This window comes from Leptinotarsa decemlineata, unplaced genomic scaffold (assembly GCF_025532065.1).
Source record: "Leptinotarsa decemlineata unplaced genomic scaffold, Ldec_3_MD MMD2_P_RNA_scaffold_14, whole genome shotgun sequence".
NCBI classification, from domain to species: Eukaryota; Metazoa; Arthropoda; class Insecta; order Coleoptera; family Chrysomelidae; genus Leptinotarsa; species Leptinotarsa decemlineata.
The window spans coordinates 5,158,373-5,174,807 of record NW_027412528.1 but is presented as its reverse complement, the minus strand read 5'-3'; the positions used below and the strand labels follow the sequence as shown (position 1 = coordinate 5,174,807).

The 16,435-nt window shown below is 36.1% G+C and overlaps 2 protein-coding genes across 2 annotated transcripts in view; one reads left to right on the top strand and one right to left on the bottom strand.

The window, feature by feature from the left end:
* Window positions 1–16,435, bottom strand: part of LOC111515406 (uncharacterized) — a 160,159-nt gene that overhangs the window by 82,839 nt on the left and 60,885 nt on the right. The window contains exons 10-13 of the mRNA XM_074177075.1: window positions 10,838–11,098; window positions 8,156–8,326; window positions 7,910–8,101; window positions 2,971–3,117 (exon numbers count right to left, since the gene is read on the bottom strand). Of these exons, the coding sequence (XP_074033176.1) occupies window positions 2,971–3,117; window positions 7,910–8,101; window positions 8,156–8,326; window positions 10,838–11,098 (771 nt within the window). The remainder of the gene's footprint in view (window positions 1–2,970; window positions 3,118–7,909; window positions 8,102–8,155; window positions 8,327–10,837; window positions 11,099–16,435) is intronic.
* Window positions 1–16,435, top strand: part of LOC111515407 (G2/mitotic-specific cyclin-B2-like) — a 138,794-nt gene that overhangs the window by 72,792 nt on the left and 49,567 nt on the right. The window lies entirely within an intron of this gene.

The following is a 16,435-nucleotide window of genomic DNA, read 5'->3' as shown; positions in this document are numbered from 1 at the left end:
ACGGTGAATCACGGTGTATTATTACAAAAATTAGAATATTATGAGATCAGAGAAAAAGCTCTAAATCTATTCACATCCTACCTCGCAGGTCGCCAGCAACGTGTTAAATTCAACGGCGACATATCAAAACATTTAAAAGTCAATTATGGAGTACCACAGGGTTCAGTCCTGTGTTTCGTATCATTTCTTATTTACATTAATGATATGACTTTCAATGTAATGAATGTGCTCCTTTAATGTACGCTGATGATGTAACTTTCTTGTTGAGTGACACTACGCCTCACAATCTTCTTTCTAACACTAATGCATCTGAAACCTTTTAAGCAAAATGGTCTAGAAGCAATTATCTAACTATAGATGATGATTAAACCAAAACGTTACATTTCTCAACTAAGAATAATATAAAAAATAATGAACCAGTCAAGCTTTTTGGAGTGTATTTTGACTCATCTCTGATTTTTTTTCACATATTCACAAATTATCAAATTGACTATCCAGGTGTATATACATGTTAAGACAACTTAACAACATAATAACAACGGATTGTTTGAGAGTAGCTTATTTTGCCATTTTTTAGAGCATGATGACATATGGACTAATAGTTTGGAGTTCATCATGTCATCTAGATATAATATTTGAACTACAAGAAAAAGTGGTAAGAATCATGGCACAGGCTGAATACGACGATCATTGTAAACCTCTTTTCAAAAATCTACAGGCCGCTGCTGCTTATTGTGTGACTTCGGCAATTGCAAGAAGAAGTTTAGATGTTTCGTCGATGTGGACATTCCAATTGGTTACTACCACAAATATCTGTTTCGCAGATTTTTGTCATATGGCATTCAGAATCTTGGATCTTGCACCGTTATCATTTTCTCCGTATTTGACTGCAATGAGATTGAAGTACAGTAAGTTTTCCGAATTAGCCATTGGACTCGGAGTATACTGTTGTAATAAAACCAACCATCTCTACAGAATGTGTGAAGAATGAATGACGTATGAATGACGTATGAATTGTTAAGTAATTGCTACATTGATATTAAATAATGAAAAATAATTCTGTTTGTATCTGTATATTGAATCAGTCCAAATAATGCAAGTAAAAACACTGAAACTCAGTTCAAGCACTGTTCCTGAGCACCAGAACTGCAATATCTCGTCGCACGTTTTACCATCCTAGTTGACGTCTACAGGAAGTGAAATAGACTTATGTCGAAAAGAGTCTTGCAGTTCTGGTGTTAATGATCATTGCTTTATTGGACTATTCCATGCCATAGGTGCCATTTCCACTTTTTTATTAGTGTATTATATGTCTTATTCAGTAAATTTCCCAAAAATAGTAATGAAGTATTCAGCAGTACATGTTTTCTGTTTACAAAAAAAAAACATTGAGAATCATTGCAAATGCTTCAGCATTCGACCACTGCCAACCGTTTTTCATGAAATATAATATGCTTTTGCCATCTTCATATATATATATATATATATATATATATATATATATATATATATATATATATATATATATATATATATATATATATATATATATTATTGTGTATTGGAGATACCTAAAAATAACCAAAATTATGAAACAATCTCTCATAATCAATGTGTTTTTTTATATTGTTTTACTGTTCAATTTTTTAGAGCAACCGGTATGCGGTTACAGAATTCAGAGAACATAATTTAATTTCCATGTTCTGTTATCACGGATCCATTATAATTTCATATTTCAAAATTTTTGATGCCAGAATTGGCTGTCGCATGTCCTCTGTGCGTCCATCAGGAAGGTGCTAAATTATTATGAGAATATTCCCAAATTTTACGTAAAATAATGAGTGTTTTTCTAAATGTGTAACAATCTGTTCATTTTTAACAATGATGTAAGTGGTTTTCCCATCATACAACAGTGAAGTGCTTTATAATTAAAAAGATTTTTGAGGCTATTGTATTCAACTTAATTTTTCGTAAGTATCAATCACAACTGTTCAGAAATGTTTCATACCATTCTTCATCTTCATACATATAGAGTTCCAGAAGGATAGCTAATAAAGTTTCGAAAGCTTGAACAGAAAAAAATATTTTTTTTCTGTTTCGAAACGACAGATATTTTCGCAATGATTTAGTTACTTAACAGTTTTGATTGCCCAAAAAAATGAAAAACCAATATTTTCATTTCAAAGAATAGCTTCAAGAAAGAAATAAATATTTGGGCTCTAATCCTGAAAATCATCAAGGTTATCCTTCAATTTAAAAGAAATTGTTTATTAACGGAACCATTCATAGAAGTAAAATTGTGATTAAATTCCCACGCTGGTTAATGAATATTTCTTCAGTAAATCATCTTCTTTCGGGGATAATTTCTCAAATGATCAATAACTACAATAGTTTTTTATATATTCGCAAAAATGAACCCGTTTTTTGTTCAACCAATTGTTTATGTAACTTTTTCGCGCAACTTGCTCCAAATAGTGAATTACTCTGGATGAAATTGAACCCGAACTACAGCTCAATCATAATTTCCTTTGGAGTTTTACTCAAATTGCGTGAAGTAGCAGTTCATATCCACAATTGAATTGAAAATTTGTACAGCTAAAGAGAATATTGCTCTCTCATTACTAGACTGCATTTCCGAAAAACAACAAATTATTACAACAATTATGTAATGCATTCCGAATAATAAACCTTCGACTTACCAGTTTCAATATTGGAATGAATGCAAATGAACGAACACATTTCAATCATCAAGAGATCAAACACTTGTTTGAAAAATTAACAAATCATTGTTAACACTGCGTTAGATATCTTTGCATAATGATAAACTATACTTCAGGTCTTAATTATTGAGATCAACAACCGCAACCCTTGGAACTCAAAAACTTCAGCCACACCATCATCTGCTAGCTGCACTGAATTCAAATACGAACAAAAATTGTTCGGATAAAAAAAACATGCAAGATCACTCACGGGCGGTCCCGGTACTCCAGGTAGTCCAGGTTGACCGCTTTGCCCTGGTGGGCCCGGAAATCCTGCGGGTCCTTCTTTTCCTGGCATTCCTGGTGCTCCGCTTGGACCTTCTGGGCCTCTGTCTCCTGCTGCTCCACTTTCACCAGGCTTGATGAAGAAAATCCAAATTATACCACCTTTAAATACTCATAACAGACATTTGTTGTTCTTGTTGTATTTATTTATCTTCCAGATCATTATTATATTAGACATGTCAATAATAAAAATAACAATAAATAACTATATAAATACAAATAAATAAACATATACCTATCAAATAAAACAGGCACTATACAAAACACTACAAGCGACATACTGATGCAAATTTCAAAATCATTGACAAAATATTATAAAAAAACATAAAATATAATATAATTATATACATTCGAAAGGTTTAACATAAAAATAAGAAGGAAAAGCAGTGAGAACAAGTTATATCAAGACATCCCTTTGCAGGAACTCATCTAAGCTATAATAACCTCCGTTCGTCAATAATTCTTTGATATGGTTCTTGAAACTTACTAAGTGTAGGTCCTTGACATCCTGTGGCAATGAATTATAAAGTATGATGCCGTTATACCTAAGAAATTCCTTGAATCTCTCAGGTAAAGTGTTTAGTTCGTGTTGCATAATTATGAGTGACTGACTCGTGATTGAAATGAACCATGTTGTATATCACATGAAGCAGAGCTCTATAAATATAGATACAAGGTAAATTTAATATTTTATATTTTGAAAATGAAGCTCTACGGCTAGATCTCAGTGTAATGTCAAATATAATTCTCATGATTCTTTTTTGTAGAATAAATGTACGTCTTGCGCCAGTAGAAGTACCACAATAGTATATTTTGAACCATGTGAGAATAGGCCAAAGAATAATAGACCATCTTGACACCATCTAAATCAAGCAACTCTTTGAGCTGGCGTATTGCAAATATTGCCTGGTTCAATTTTTTACACACATGATCAATGTGAGGCTCCCAAGACAAGGTTTCATCTAAGTACATACCTATGTGTTTGGCTGTATCAGATAGTTGGACGTTTTTAAGATTCAATGTCTTTCTCAAGGAGAAACCCAAGTGGATTATTTTATTTGCATTCAGTTTCAGTTGGTTTCTGTCACACCAAGCAACCATAGCGTCCATGACTGAGTTTATATTGAATTCTAACTCATCTATTGTCTTACCATACACTGATATGGTAGTGTCATCTGCGAACATTGCGGTGTAACCGTGTTTGATATATTTCGGGAGAACATTTATATAGATTGAAAACAACAGCGGTCCTAATATTGAACGTTGTGGTACACCAAGGATAATAAAGTGTTATTCAAGTTCACAACCATTTTTCTATCAGATAAGAATGACTTAATCCATTCAAGTAAGAATCCTCTGATACCAATATTGTACAATTCACTGATCATAATTTCATTTCTTACTGAATCAAATGTTTTCGCTAGATCAAATGAGATTTAGACTACATACTTTCCCTTATCAATGTTATTGTAAATTAACTCAAATTTACTAGCAATAGCTGCTTCAACCGATCTAGCTTTTCTAAAGCCATGTTGTTGATCAGATAAGATTTTGTATTTTTCAAGGAATAGAACAATTCTGTTTGCAACTATTCTTTCTAGTAGTTTTGATGGCACACTTAATAATGGAATTTGATCAAATAATGATTGTGACAAACAGTTTTGGGACATACATACATAGGTAGAAATATATTACTTTATTTCCAACAGGTATGACTTTTTTGTGCTATAAAGACATCAGAGCAGTGAGAGGAAATACCCCTAAAGCACAATTGACAGTGGACTTGGCCACAACCTCTCATCTAACCGTTTTTGAAGTAGCGAAGAAAACAATCCGCGAATTCCCAATCTACTATGTTCAGTAGGATAGAATAATCAATTACCCTTTGTGGTACATTTCTGTAACGTGACAAGATAAAAATCTCAGGAATTTTTTTCAAACACCTCCAATGTCATGTATATGAGAATCATAAGTGAGATACCAGATTATCTCTTCATATCCAACTTTGGACCTCATAAGGTCATAATGCTATATCCCTTTTACCTCTTTTATCGTGGAAATAAACATTATGAAGACTAATATATGACTTTCTGATGAAAAGCTTGGTCCATATGTAAAACAAAAATGAGTTTTCAATCAAAATTCAAACCTAGATACTTCTTAACGTTTACAAGACTTATGGATTTGTTATCAATTTCATAAGAATATTCTACTTTCCCTTCTAGAAAAGGACAAAATATGTCATTCACGTGAAAACGTTTTTTGGTGTGTTTCACCTTCAACCAAAAATTAAGAAAACTTTCGAACCCCCCTAAAAATATTTTCTTTTCAGTTCGTACGATATTTAGTAGTGTTGACATTCAAGCGATTATTGAAACACCAACTGAATATCAGGTCTTGTTCTTCCTTTAAGTGTTCATAACACAACACAACAAAGTTTTTGTTTCGGGGTTGAAATTAGATGATTTTAATGTATTTCCACGTGTTAAAACCGAAAGTGACCATAAAAATTATATATTAGCTCTTGTTTTCAAGATATAGTATCATTATATTATATATATATGTATATTGAGTTTTCAACAAATGAAATATTTCATCACCAACAGTTGGTACACATGTTTGTTTACATAACACCCCTCTCATCAGCTGTTCTTAAGTAGAAAACATAACCTATGTGAGTTTGTCAATTGTACGCACGTGGTTGCTATTGAAATTATCGTGTGAAGTTGATTTTTAAATTAATTTAAGTGCTGATCTGAAATGCCTCGAAAGTGTGTGGATTCTGTCGATAGCTTTTGCTATATATATGGTGAAATAACATTTAAGGCTCAGAAACGTAAAATGACACCTATCGTTAAGACAGCCTATGAACATTATTTTGGTGTGAAAGTTGGGGACCAAGATAAATCATGGGCTCCTCATATATGTTGTAATTCTTGTTTCGTCATATTGCGAGAGTGGCTGAAAAATAAAAACCGGACAATGGCTTTTGCAGTACCTATGGTTTGGCGTGAGCCTACCAATCATACAGACGACTGTTATTTCTGCTTAACTCCTCCCATTAAGCAAGGTTTATCTATGAAGAAAAGAGGAACGGTTAAATACCCTAATCCCCCATCTGCTCTTCGGCCTGTACCACACTCAGACAATTTGCCAGTCCCTTCTCCACCACAAAACTATGAAATTTTAGAGGAAGGTGATGAAGACTGTTTAGAAGGAGCAACCCATCCTTCTACATCCTATGACCCTGATTTTGAGGTAAGCGATAGGTCTAGTGATCCGCACAGAATTAGTCAAGCAGAGTTGAGTGACCTTATAAGAGATCTTCGCTTGTCCAAGGAAAAGGCTGAGCTGTTAGGGTCAAGACTACAACAGTGGAATCTTCTAAAACATGATGTGAAAATATCTCAGTACAGACAGCGTCAAAAAGATTTGCTTCCTTTTTTTGAGAAAGAAGAAAACCTCGTAGTTTGTTCTGATGTTAATGGTTTGATGGACTGCTTGAATTTGGATCACACTCCATCTGAATGGAGACTGTTTATAGACTCTTCAAAACTAAGCTTAAAAGCTGTACTTCTGCATAATGGAAATCAGCTACCTTCTATTCCTATAGGTCATGCAGTTCACATGAAGGAAACGTATATAAATATGAAAACACTTCTCCAATCAATCAAATATGAACAACACAAGTGGCACATCTGTGGTGATCTGAAAGTCATTGCTATACTCCTAGGAATGCAATTAGGGTTCACCAAGTACTGTTGTTTTTTGTGTCTGTGGAACAGTCGGGATAGAAAATCTCACTATAAAAAAATTAACTGGCCTACACGAGACCTAAACCCTAATGAGAAAAATGTAGTTTACGAGCCTCTTGTAGATCCTAAGGATGTTCTCCTTCCCCCATTACATATTAAGTTGGGACTAATGAAAAACTTTGTGAAGGCCATGGACCAGGAAGGACAAGCTTTTAAGTACTTGAGAGCAAATTTTCCCAGGTTGAGTGATGCTAAAGTCAAGGAAGGCGTCTTTATTGGGCCTCAAATCCGTGAAATCATAAATGATCCTGCTTTTGACATGATTTTAACAGGAAATGAAAAAAGAGCCTGGGAAGCCTTTAAGGGGGTTGTATATGGGTTTTTAGGTAACAAAAGAGATGATAACTTCACAGCATTGGTTAAAGAGCTTCTTCAAGCTTACCACCAACTTGGATGCAACATGTCCTTAAAAATTCATTTTCTTCACTCTCATCTTAATTTCTTCCCACAAAACTGTGGAGCTGTGAGTGACGAACATGGAGAAAGATTCCATCAAGACATTGCCTTAATGGAACAGAGATATCAGGGCCGTTGGAATGAAGCAATGCTTGCAGACTACTGCTGGTCTGTGTGTAGGGATGCTCCAGAAGTGCTTTATAAAAGACAAGCTAAACGACAGCGATCTTACAATGAATCGGATGGACTTAATTGAAATTTGGTGGTACAAACTTCTTTTATTTGTCAAAACACTAAGAATAATTTTTTTTTATTAATTTTGTACTTAAAATATTCTAAAAGAAACATAACAATATTGTTTTACGTACTTTCACTTTTCACGTATAGTATAACTACTCTTTAAGATTAAGTACTGTGTATCTCAAAAACCAGAGCTAATAAAAATTTTTCATTGTTATTTTCGTTTTTATCACCCCAAAATTAGTAGAAATTGACTAATTTAGTGTAGGAAACATTAAAAAAATATTTTTTTGTTGTGTTGTGTAATCATCTTCATCAACCTTCAGTAGAGATCTGCCAAAATCATTGTCGAAAGATTGATGTGAATTTTCCAAAATTAGTAAAGTTTTGGAGAAATTAATTGAAAATACTCACCAGACCTGGAGCTCCCGGATGTCCTCTCGGTCCAAACATCCCTGGAGATCCTATACCTTGAACAAGATCAGCAACACGCGAACTCACATCTCCAGGTGGTCCCGGAGGACCTGGCGGTCCTGCTGTACCAGGTTTTCCTACGATTCCAGGAGCCCCCATGGGGCCAGGAATGCCTGGCAGCCCCGCCGGTCCCTATGAACCAAATACTCTCAGTAAATGTGTTTTTTATTCTATGCAAGAACTTACTGAATTTCCAGGATATCCTCTAGGGCCCACAATACCTTGTAATCCCTGCTCTCCTCGATCTCCCTTCTCTCCAGTTTTTCCAGCTATTCCAGGTTGGCCATCACTTCCTGGTCGACCAGGAGGACCTTCCAGTCCCGTTGGACCTGAATCGCCTCTTGGTCCAGGAGGTCCCTGTGAGGAAATGACACTGGGTGTAGAATTTAATTTGGAAACGAAAACACATATGCAGGAAAATCCATGTATGAATTGAGTTCCACAACATTTCAAAATATTTCGGGGTTATCTGGTATGTTGTAGTATGTGTGATTGATGACTTGTTTACTTTATGGTAATTCATGATCACTTGAATGAAATGAATAAAAACACTTTTGTCTAAATACCACTGGAAAATATTATTTTACAAATGAAGAAGGATCTCGAGTGCTCTCGAATGATCAGTAATGTTCTAGAAGTTCATAGAAAACAACATTTCCAGATCTTCTACAGTGTGGTCCACTAAGTGTGCAACAAATGGGAAACTTTTTTGTTATCGATTTCCCAGAAAATTTTATTCTTGACAAAAGTTGGTGCATGATCCAAAACTATACCAAGTGTATCTGAAATGGCTTTATGACAAACACCATACAGGATAGGCCAAAAAATATAAAGTTTGTTCTAGAGTAAAGTACCCTTATTTCAAAAAATATAGAAATATGTTGAAAACAAAAGTTGCTTAGAATTGAATGTTATGTTCAGATACGAAGTCATGGCCTGGTATTCGAATTTTTTTTCGAAGCGTCTGTGTATGTCCACCTTCTCTTTCGATGCATCTAATTGTTCGCTCATAAAATTTGTTTAATGTAGATCGCAACACATTAGCGGGAATATTTCTGCAATGGACTCGTATTGAAGTTTCAAGCTCATTAACATTATTAAAGGGGCGATTTCTGTAGACTTTTCGTTTTGAGTATCCCCTTAAGAAATAATCTAGAGGTGTAAGGTCTGGAGAACGATGAGGTCATCGAGGATCGGTATTTTGTTCTAACCATTTATTACGAAATGTCCTATTCAGCTACTGAGAAACATTTCTAGTAGAATGGGCAGGACATATGTCTTGTTGGAACCATAACTTTTGCCGTTCTTCTAATACCATATCATCCAAAAACTCTCCTATTTCAGTTTCCAAAAAGTTCAATTACCTGTCACCATTCAAATTCTCGCAAAAAAAACGGACCTAGTAATTTATAATTTAATATACCACACCAAACGTTTGTTTTCTGATAGTATTGATTTTTGTTGTCAATAATAAAATTTGGGTTGACTTCTGACCAACATCTGCAGTTTTGTGATGATAGAAATCCATTTGTTGTAAAAGTAGATTCATCTCCAAACAGAATACATCGATGAAAATCTCGTTGTTTTTCTATTTCACTCTGAATCCACATGGAAAAATCATATCTCAAATTAAAGTATCTTTCTTGAAATGTACAAATGAATGTAGGTTTGTAAGCATGGCACTTATGTTTCTAGAGAATACGCTTCACAGAGGGTTTTTTTAATGCCGGTATTATCACTAATTTTTTGGGTAGACCTTCTAGGATTTTCTACTACTGCTGAAAGTACGCCAAGCTGGTTTTCTTTGGTGCATACAGGTTTCGTACGCTGCGAATTATGTTTATATTCTAGTGAGCCGGTCTGTTTGAAATTCTTTCAAATTCTACTTACACTTGAATAGCAAATTTGTTTGTCTGGATGCCGCTCGTTGAAAATATTTGCAGCTTTGCGCATTGTTTTATAACCATCACCACAGATTAAAACTAATTCTGTCTTTTCAGTTAACGTTAATAATACTGGGCGATGCATTTTTAATCAAGGACAAATATGAAAACGTTTTACAGGCTAGTTTTAAGAAGCCACACTATCAAACTACAGTATTGTTTTAGGGCGTAAGTGTTTTTTGTTCATGGCTATCCGCGATAGTTGAGGCATTGTTGTCAGAATAAAAGAAATTTTATACTTTTATTAACAGTTTATTCATATGAACATTTAGTTACTGAAGTATTTGCCTCGTTGAAAAAGAGTATTTGTTTTATTCTAGAGTTCTGTTAAATATCGTTGCAACAAACATGAAGTTGACGGTCACCTAAAAAAAATACAAATCCAAGTAAATTTTACAAATACACTTTAATTTGATAAAAAATACTCCAAACTGATTTGATTGTGGCTACTTCAAATACATATTAAATCAAAATAGTAAAAATATGTATCATACGGAGCAATTCAAAATTTTCCAAAAGAAAAAAAAATCGAATAGCAGGCCATCACTTCGTATCTAAACATAACTTTTAATTCTAAGAAACTTTTTTTCACAGCATATTTCTATATTTTTTGAAATGAGGGTACTCCTGAACGAACTTCATATTTTTTGGCCTATCAAGTATGGTGTTTGTCATAAAGCCATTTCAGGTATACTTGGTATAGTTTTGGAACATGCACCAACTTTTGTCAGGAATAAATTTTTTTGAGAAATCGATAATAAAAAAGTTTCCCAATTGTTGCAGACTTAGTGGACCACACTGTATATTCAGAGATACGTCTCAGGTGGAATTCGAAATCTTCTCACATGTAATTCTATATTATATATTAAAAAATTTTTTTATCTACCCAGTAATTTTCAATTTGAAAAATTAAAATCAAACATACGGATTCCCCATTTATTCCAGGAATGCCCTCTGGTCCTTGGATGCCATCAGCACCAGTGAGAACTGGAGGACCAGGTAAACCAGGGAAACCTCTTTCTCCTTTTTCCCCCATTTCTCCATCTTTCCCTCTTTCTCTTGGTGGTCCTGGTGGACCTGCACTTCCAGTAATAGACTCTGATCCTGGTAATCCTGGAGGACCTGGTTCGTCGGCCTCTCCTTTGGGACCTGGTGCACCAGTTAAGCCAGGGATTCCGGATGGACCCTGTAACGTTCGGTGAGAATTGGTTTTGAAAACTAATGACATATGTATTGGAATAGAATGAATACTGTTAACAGTGATATTCATATTCGAAAGTCTAATATTTGATCTCTAGAGTATCAGGAATTGCTGTGATGTGTCCATTGTTTGGTTCCGAAAAGGTTTTATTTATATTCGCATTGACAGAATAATTGATCAGTTTGAAAATTAGATTACTCTCAAAATAATTATATAATATCAGGACCGGGAAAGATATTTTGGTACTCTAGTCAAATCTATTGTAAGGCGCTCCTTTCTCAACCATAGTAAACATTTGAAATCGAAATTCTGAATGAATAGCTAGTGTAATTTCAGAATTTCAGAAAATTAATAAAATGCATTGATAATGCGAATGATATGAGCAACAACGATCGAATTACCATTTTTTGTTCTCTGAGGTTTTCGTTTGGATCGATGATTTGTGCTAACTCTTTTTGCGTTGAAAATATTCCCAAACCTACCAACCTTTTTTGTGGCATACATGATCTTAGGTGAAGTTTGCCCTTCGAGACGCTTCTTTGTTGTGAAGCCTGAGCCATTGATCCGAAGCCTGAATGGTAAATATCTTACAGAGTACCCGTGGGTTGGGCTACCTATAGGGCGAGTCCCCAGCTTGCGGATAGGGGAACGGCCAGGGGACTGGAGGACTTGTCCGGAAAGCCAATGTGGCCTTACGGACGGGGTCGTCGGACTCCTGGTCAGTGGCAGAAATAAGTAGGGTGACGGGAACTAAAACTCCCCAAAAGCCTCTGCAAAACATGCCACCGTGGACCAGCCTACCCAAGCTAAGGTGTGGGGAATCGTGCCGACAGTTGAATAGCCGCAGGGTGATATGCGATTACGAATGATCCCCATGTAGAACTGGGCGAAACCTCATTGTAATCAGTCTACCTTTGGTGATGCGGGGCTCTGCCAGAGTTGACCAACTCTTTCCTTGCTACTCGTGGGCACAAAAATGAATGAAACAAACACAAAAACAGAAACAAAAAAAAAACAAAAACCAATCCCTAGGCTGGACAGAAGTGCTCACCTCAATCTAAGGCAATAGCTGGGGATGAACAGAAATGGTCACCCCAATCTACCGCTTGGAATGAGGCTGGACATAGCAGATCACCTCGTGATGTAAAACAAAGGCGGCAAAGGCTTGAGCGCATTTGTGGCACCGAGGCCAAAATGGGAAATAGATCGAAAGAGGCAGGACTGGCAGCACCTATAAGTGCACCCTCCTCCTCCCCTACTCCAACTTCAAACGCAACGGCACTTTCTGCGGCAGTCGCCAAGAGCTCCGCCTTGAATAAAGGCAAGGAACTGGCTGCCCCTGCAAGAAAGCTCTCTCACTTGTGCACCTCCACGGAGGGCATATTTCCAGCTTCGATTTTTCTCTACGAATTGAAATTGATCTAATGCGCTGCCGAAACAGCCCAACAAATTAATCAGACATTTGGCAATGTTGGTGTTGATGAACGCACTGTTCGACCGTTGGTTTGTAAAATTTCGTTCCGGATATTTTAGCCTCGAAGATGAGTCCTGAAGTGGTCGAACTATAGTAGTCCTGGATGAAGATGTGACAACCCTGGTGGAGACTGAACTATTACAAACGATGCGTGGGATGACGAAAGAACTGGGCGTCATCTCTCATGTGGTTATTCATGGTTTGAAACGTATTAGAAAAAAGCTTGAAGAGAGTGTTACACGATTTGAAAGAACTACAGAAAGTGTCACGTGTCGAGGTCGATTTTTCTTTACTTTTGAGCAACCAAAACTATCATTTTATACTATACTGTATCTGTAGGGTAGGGAGGGTGAGTGTAAGCCCACAGTACTTAGGCTACATGTGATCCATTTTACATCCTCCTGAGGAGTTGTCCTCCTAGGTCATCGTCCATCCTGTCCCTTCCAGGAAGGTGGACAGGTTACTGGAATACATCTCCTTTTTATCGGCAGGTCTAGGCCAAGAATCGCCGAACACAAACTCTCTTATTGACGGGCACTCGCACAGGACATGCCTGACAGTTTATCTTCCTGTTCACTCATCCTGCATAGAGGTGTGTCCACCAGCCCCATATTATGGAGGTGTTTCCTCAGTTGACAGTGAGCAGTCAGAAATCCTACTGTTAGGCGTAGATTTTTCCTGGTCATTGCCAAATATTTTTTCGGCGCCAGCTTCCCAGGATCACCCAAGGTGATTCTGGCTAGATTACATCTTTTGGTTTCGTCCCATCTCTTTAAGGATTGAGCATGGGTGTAACACTTGACTAGTTCCGCAATTGTCGAAGTCATCAGGCCGTAGGTGTCATTGGGTCCTAAAATTTTTAGTCCAGCCGCTTCCTTGGCTAAAAAGTCAGCAATGCGATTACCTTTACTCCTGTCGGGCCCTTCAACCCACCTCAGGATAATGTTATTACCTACCGAGGCTTTGGCTGAATCTTGGTGACACTCTAGTACTATCCCTGAGGTTATACTTTGTCTATTCAAGGCTAATAGGGCTTGTCTGCTGTCAGTGCAGATTGTTATGTTTTTGCCAGAAATTCCTTTCTTGCTTAATTCTTTTGTGGCGATTGAGATACCAGCCAGTTCTGTTTGGACCACGCTGGTATTTCTTCCCATTCCCCACTTAATTCTTAGGCTTAGTGATCTGGAATACACTCCACACCCTCAGCCTTCTTTGGTTTTTGAGACGTCTGCGTAAATTCGTATTGCATTTGAATCATCTAACTCTATTTTTTGCTTTATTTGTATTTTGTAGGGTTTATTAAACACAAACCTGGGTTCAATTGTATCACTGGTTGCCTGCAGCAGAGGTTGCACAGTAAGCGCTTCCCGCCACAGGCCCAGCCTCAATTGACCCATTCCTACTTCGGGGTTTACACCAGCCGTGCGCAATCGTACCATGGTAATGACCTCCTTAACGTACAGATCAAGAGGGGTCAGACTCGTGATTAATTCCATTGCCGCGATTGGTGTTGTTCTCATGGCTCCTGTGATGTTTAAACAAGCCATTCGCTGTATTTGGTATAATTTTTGGATGGCCGTTGCTTGTAGAACTTTCGGTCCCCATGCAATGGCTCCATACGTTAACATAGGTCTTATTATTGCAGTGTAGATCCAGGTGACCACACGGGGTGAAAGACCCCTTATACTATACTACTATACAGTGTATTTCAAATTCGATCCTCAGCATTGGGATCTCGAAAACTATGAGAGTTACAAAGATGGTTGAATTGGGGCAAAATTGCGCATTCACTTGACTAACAAAATGCTGATGGGAAAGTTCTTAAACTCCGAGTATATCCGGAGATATCCGGAAAAAACAGAAATTTCGAAAAATGGTTTTTATTTTTTTCCGGGCTTTAGTTCGCGGAGGATTCACATCGCTAGTTTTTCCCTGCTATATAATGGTGTTTTCAGATTTGCTATTTGACGTTTCGTCTTCCGGCCACCATTATTAACTTTATTTTTTCTTATGGGCGATACATTGGACTATTTCTGTTTTGAATATCACCAGATTTTACCGTTTCAATGATGTGTATCATAAATCATCATTCTTTTTCGAAAAATGGCTTTCGCTGATGAAGAAAAAAGAGTTATGATACAAATTTATTACAAATACGATAAAAACAGTTTTAGGACATCGGAAATGTGTCAATGTGGTTTTAGACCTGGAAGAAATACTGACACATCTTTAGCAACTGTAACGACAGATATTTTAACAGCCTATGATCAAGGTTTAAGTAGTGTTTTGGTGTTACTTGATTTTTCCAAAGCTTTCGATACCATTAGTCATGAACTGCTTTGTGCTAAATTGAGATATTGTGGCTTTGATAATAAATCAGCGTTTTTAATGTGGAATTATTTTCTCAGACGTTCTCAGAGAATATTAGTCAATGATTCGTACTCATCCAAACTTGATAATCTTTCAGGTGTCCCGCAGGGGTCTATACTGGGCCCATTACTTTTCATTATATATACTGCAGATATTTTAAATGGAATAGAACTTTGTAAAGTTCAAGCTTTTGCAGATGATACACAGATTTATCTCAGTTTTCATACTGAAAATTTCGAGACTGCAGAAAAAATCATGAACAATGAATTGAATAAAATCAAGACATTATCAGAAGAACACAACTTGAAACTCAATTCTGAAAAATCCAAAGTATTATATTTCGGTAGTAAAAATAATATGAACTTCTTGAAGAATAGTTTTAATCTTCGAATTGATAATACTCTACTGGAAATCTGTGACTCAGCCAGAAATCTTGGTTTAGTATTAGATACAGACATGCGTTTCTCTCAGCACATAAAAAATCTTATTGGAAAATCTTTCGCATCCCTGAAACTAACTTATTTACCATAATCGTCATATTCTCAGCTTCAAAATGAAGCGAACGTTGTGTGAATCACTTGTCCTGAGTCACTTCAACTATTGTGATTTTCTTTATGGACCATGTCTAACAAAAGTCGATAAGGATAGAATACAAAAAGTGCAAAATAGCTGCGCAAGAGTGATTTATGGTATTAGAAAATATGAACATATTTCACATAAAATCGTAGAATGCAACTGGCTCAATATGTACAATAGAAGGCAGCTTCACATGGGTACCTTTACACACAAACTTTTAAATGATCCTAACCCGCCTGCATTGATCAATAAATTCATTCCTCGATTCAAAATACATTCACAAAATATCAGGCACAAATCTACCTTGACCATGCCTCAGCACAAAACTGCATTTTTCCAAAGGTGTTTTGTCTTCAATTCCATCCAAATGTACAATACTCTGCCTGATGAATTCAAATTATTCAATATAAATAAGTTCAAATATAAATTAAAGCATTTTTTACTTGGTAAGCAGTAAGCATATTTATACGACCAGGCATATTAATTACTTCGACTACTTCATTCACAGCTCATACCCCATTTCAATTTATCATGATTTTATAGCTAGCTATGTATGCACCCATAATTTAATTTACAAGTTATAATTTATATCTCATTTTATTTCATGTTAGTCTGATAATTTACATCTTGCCAAACAATTTGTTAGAATATATATATATATATATATATATATATATATATATATATATATATATATATATATATATATATATATATATATTTCTTTTCTTGGGCTGTGTCCCTCTGTTGGTTGAGTAGAATAGCTTTGAGCTAGACTTCGCCAACAGTCTATGAATGACCCAATTATGTACTGTTCTAGAATGACAATAAAAGGCGTTTATTATTATTATTATTAAATGTATTCAAACTTGTACCCCGAAAGACGACAACCACATCGAACT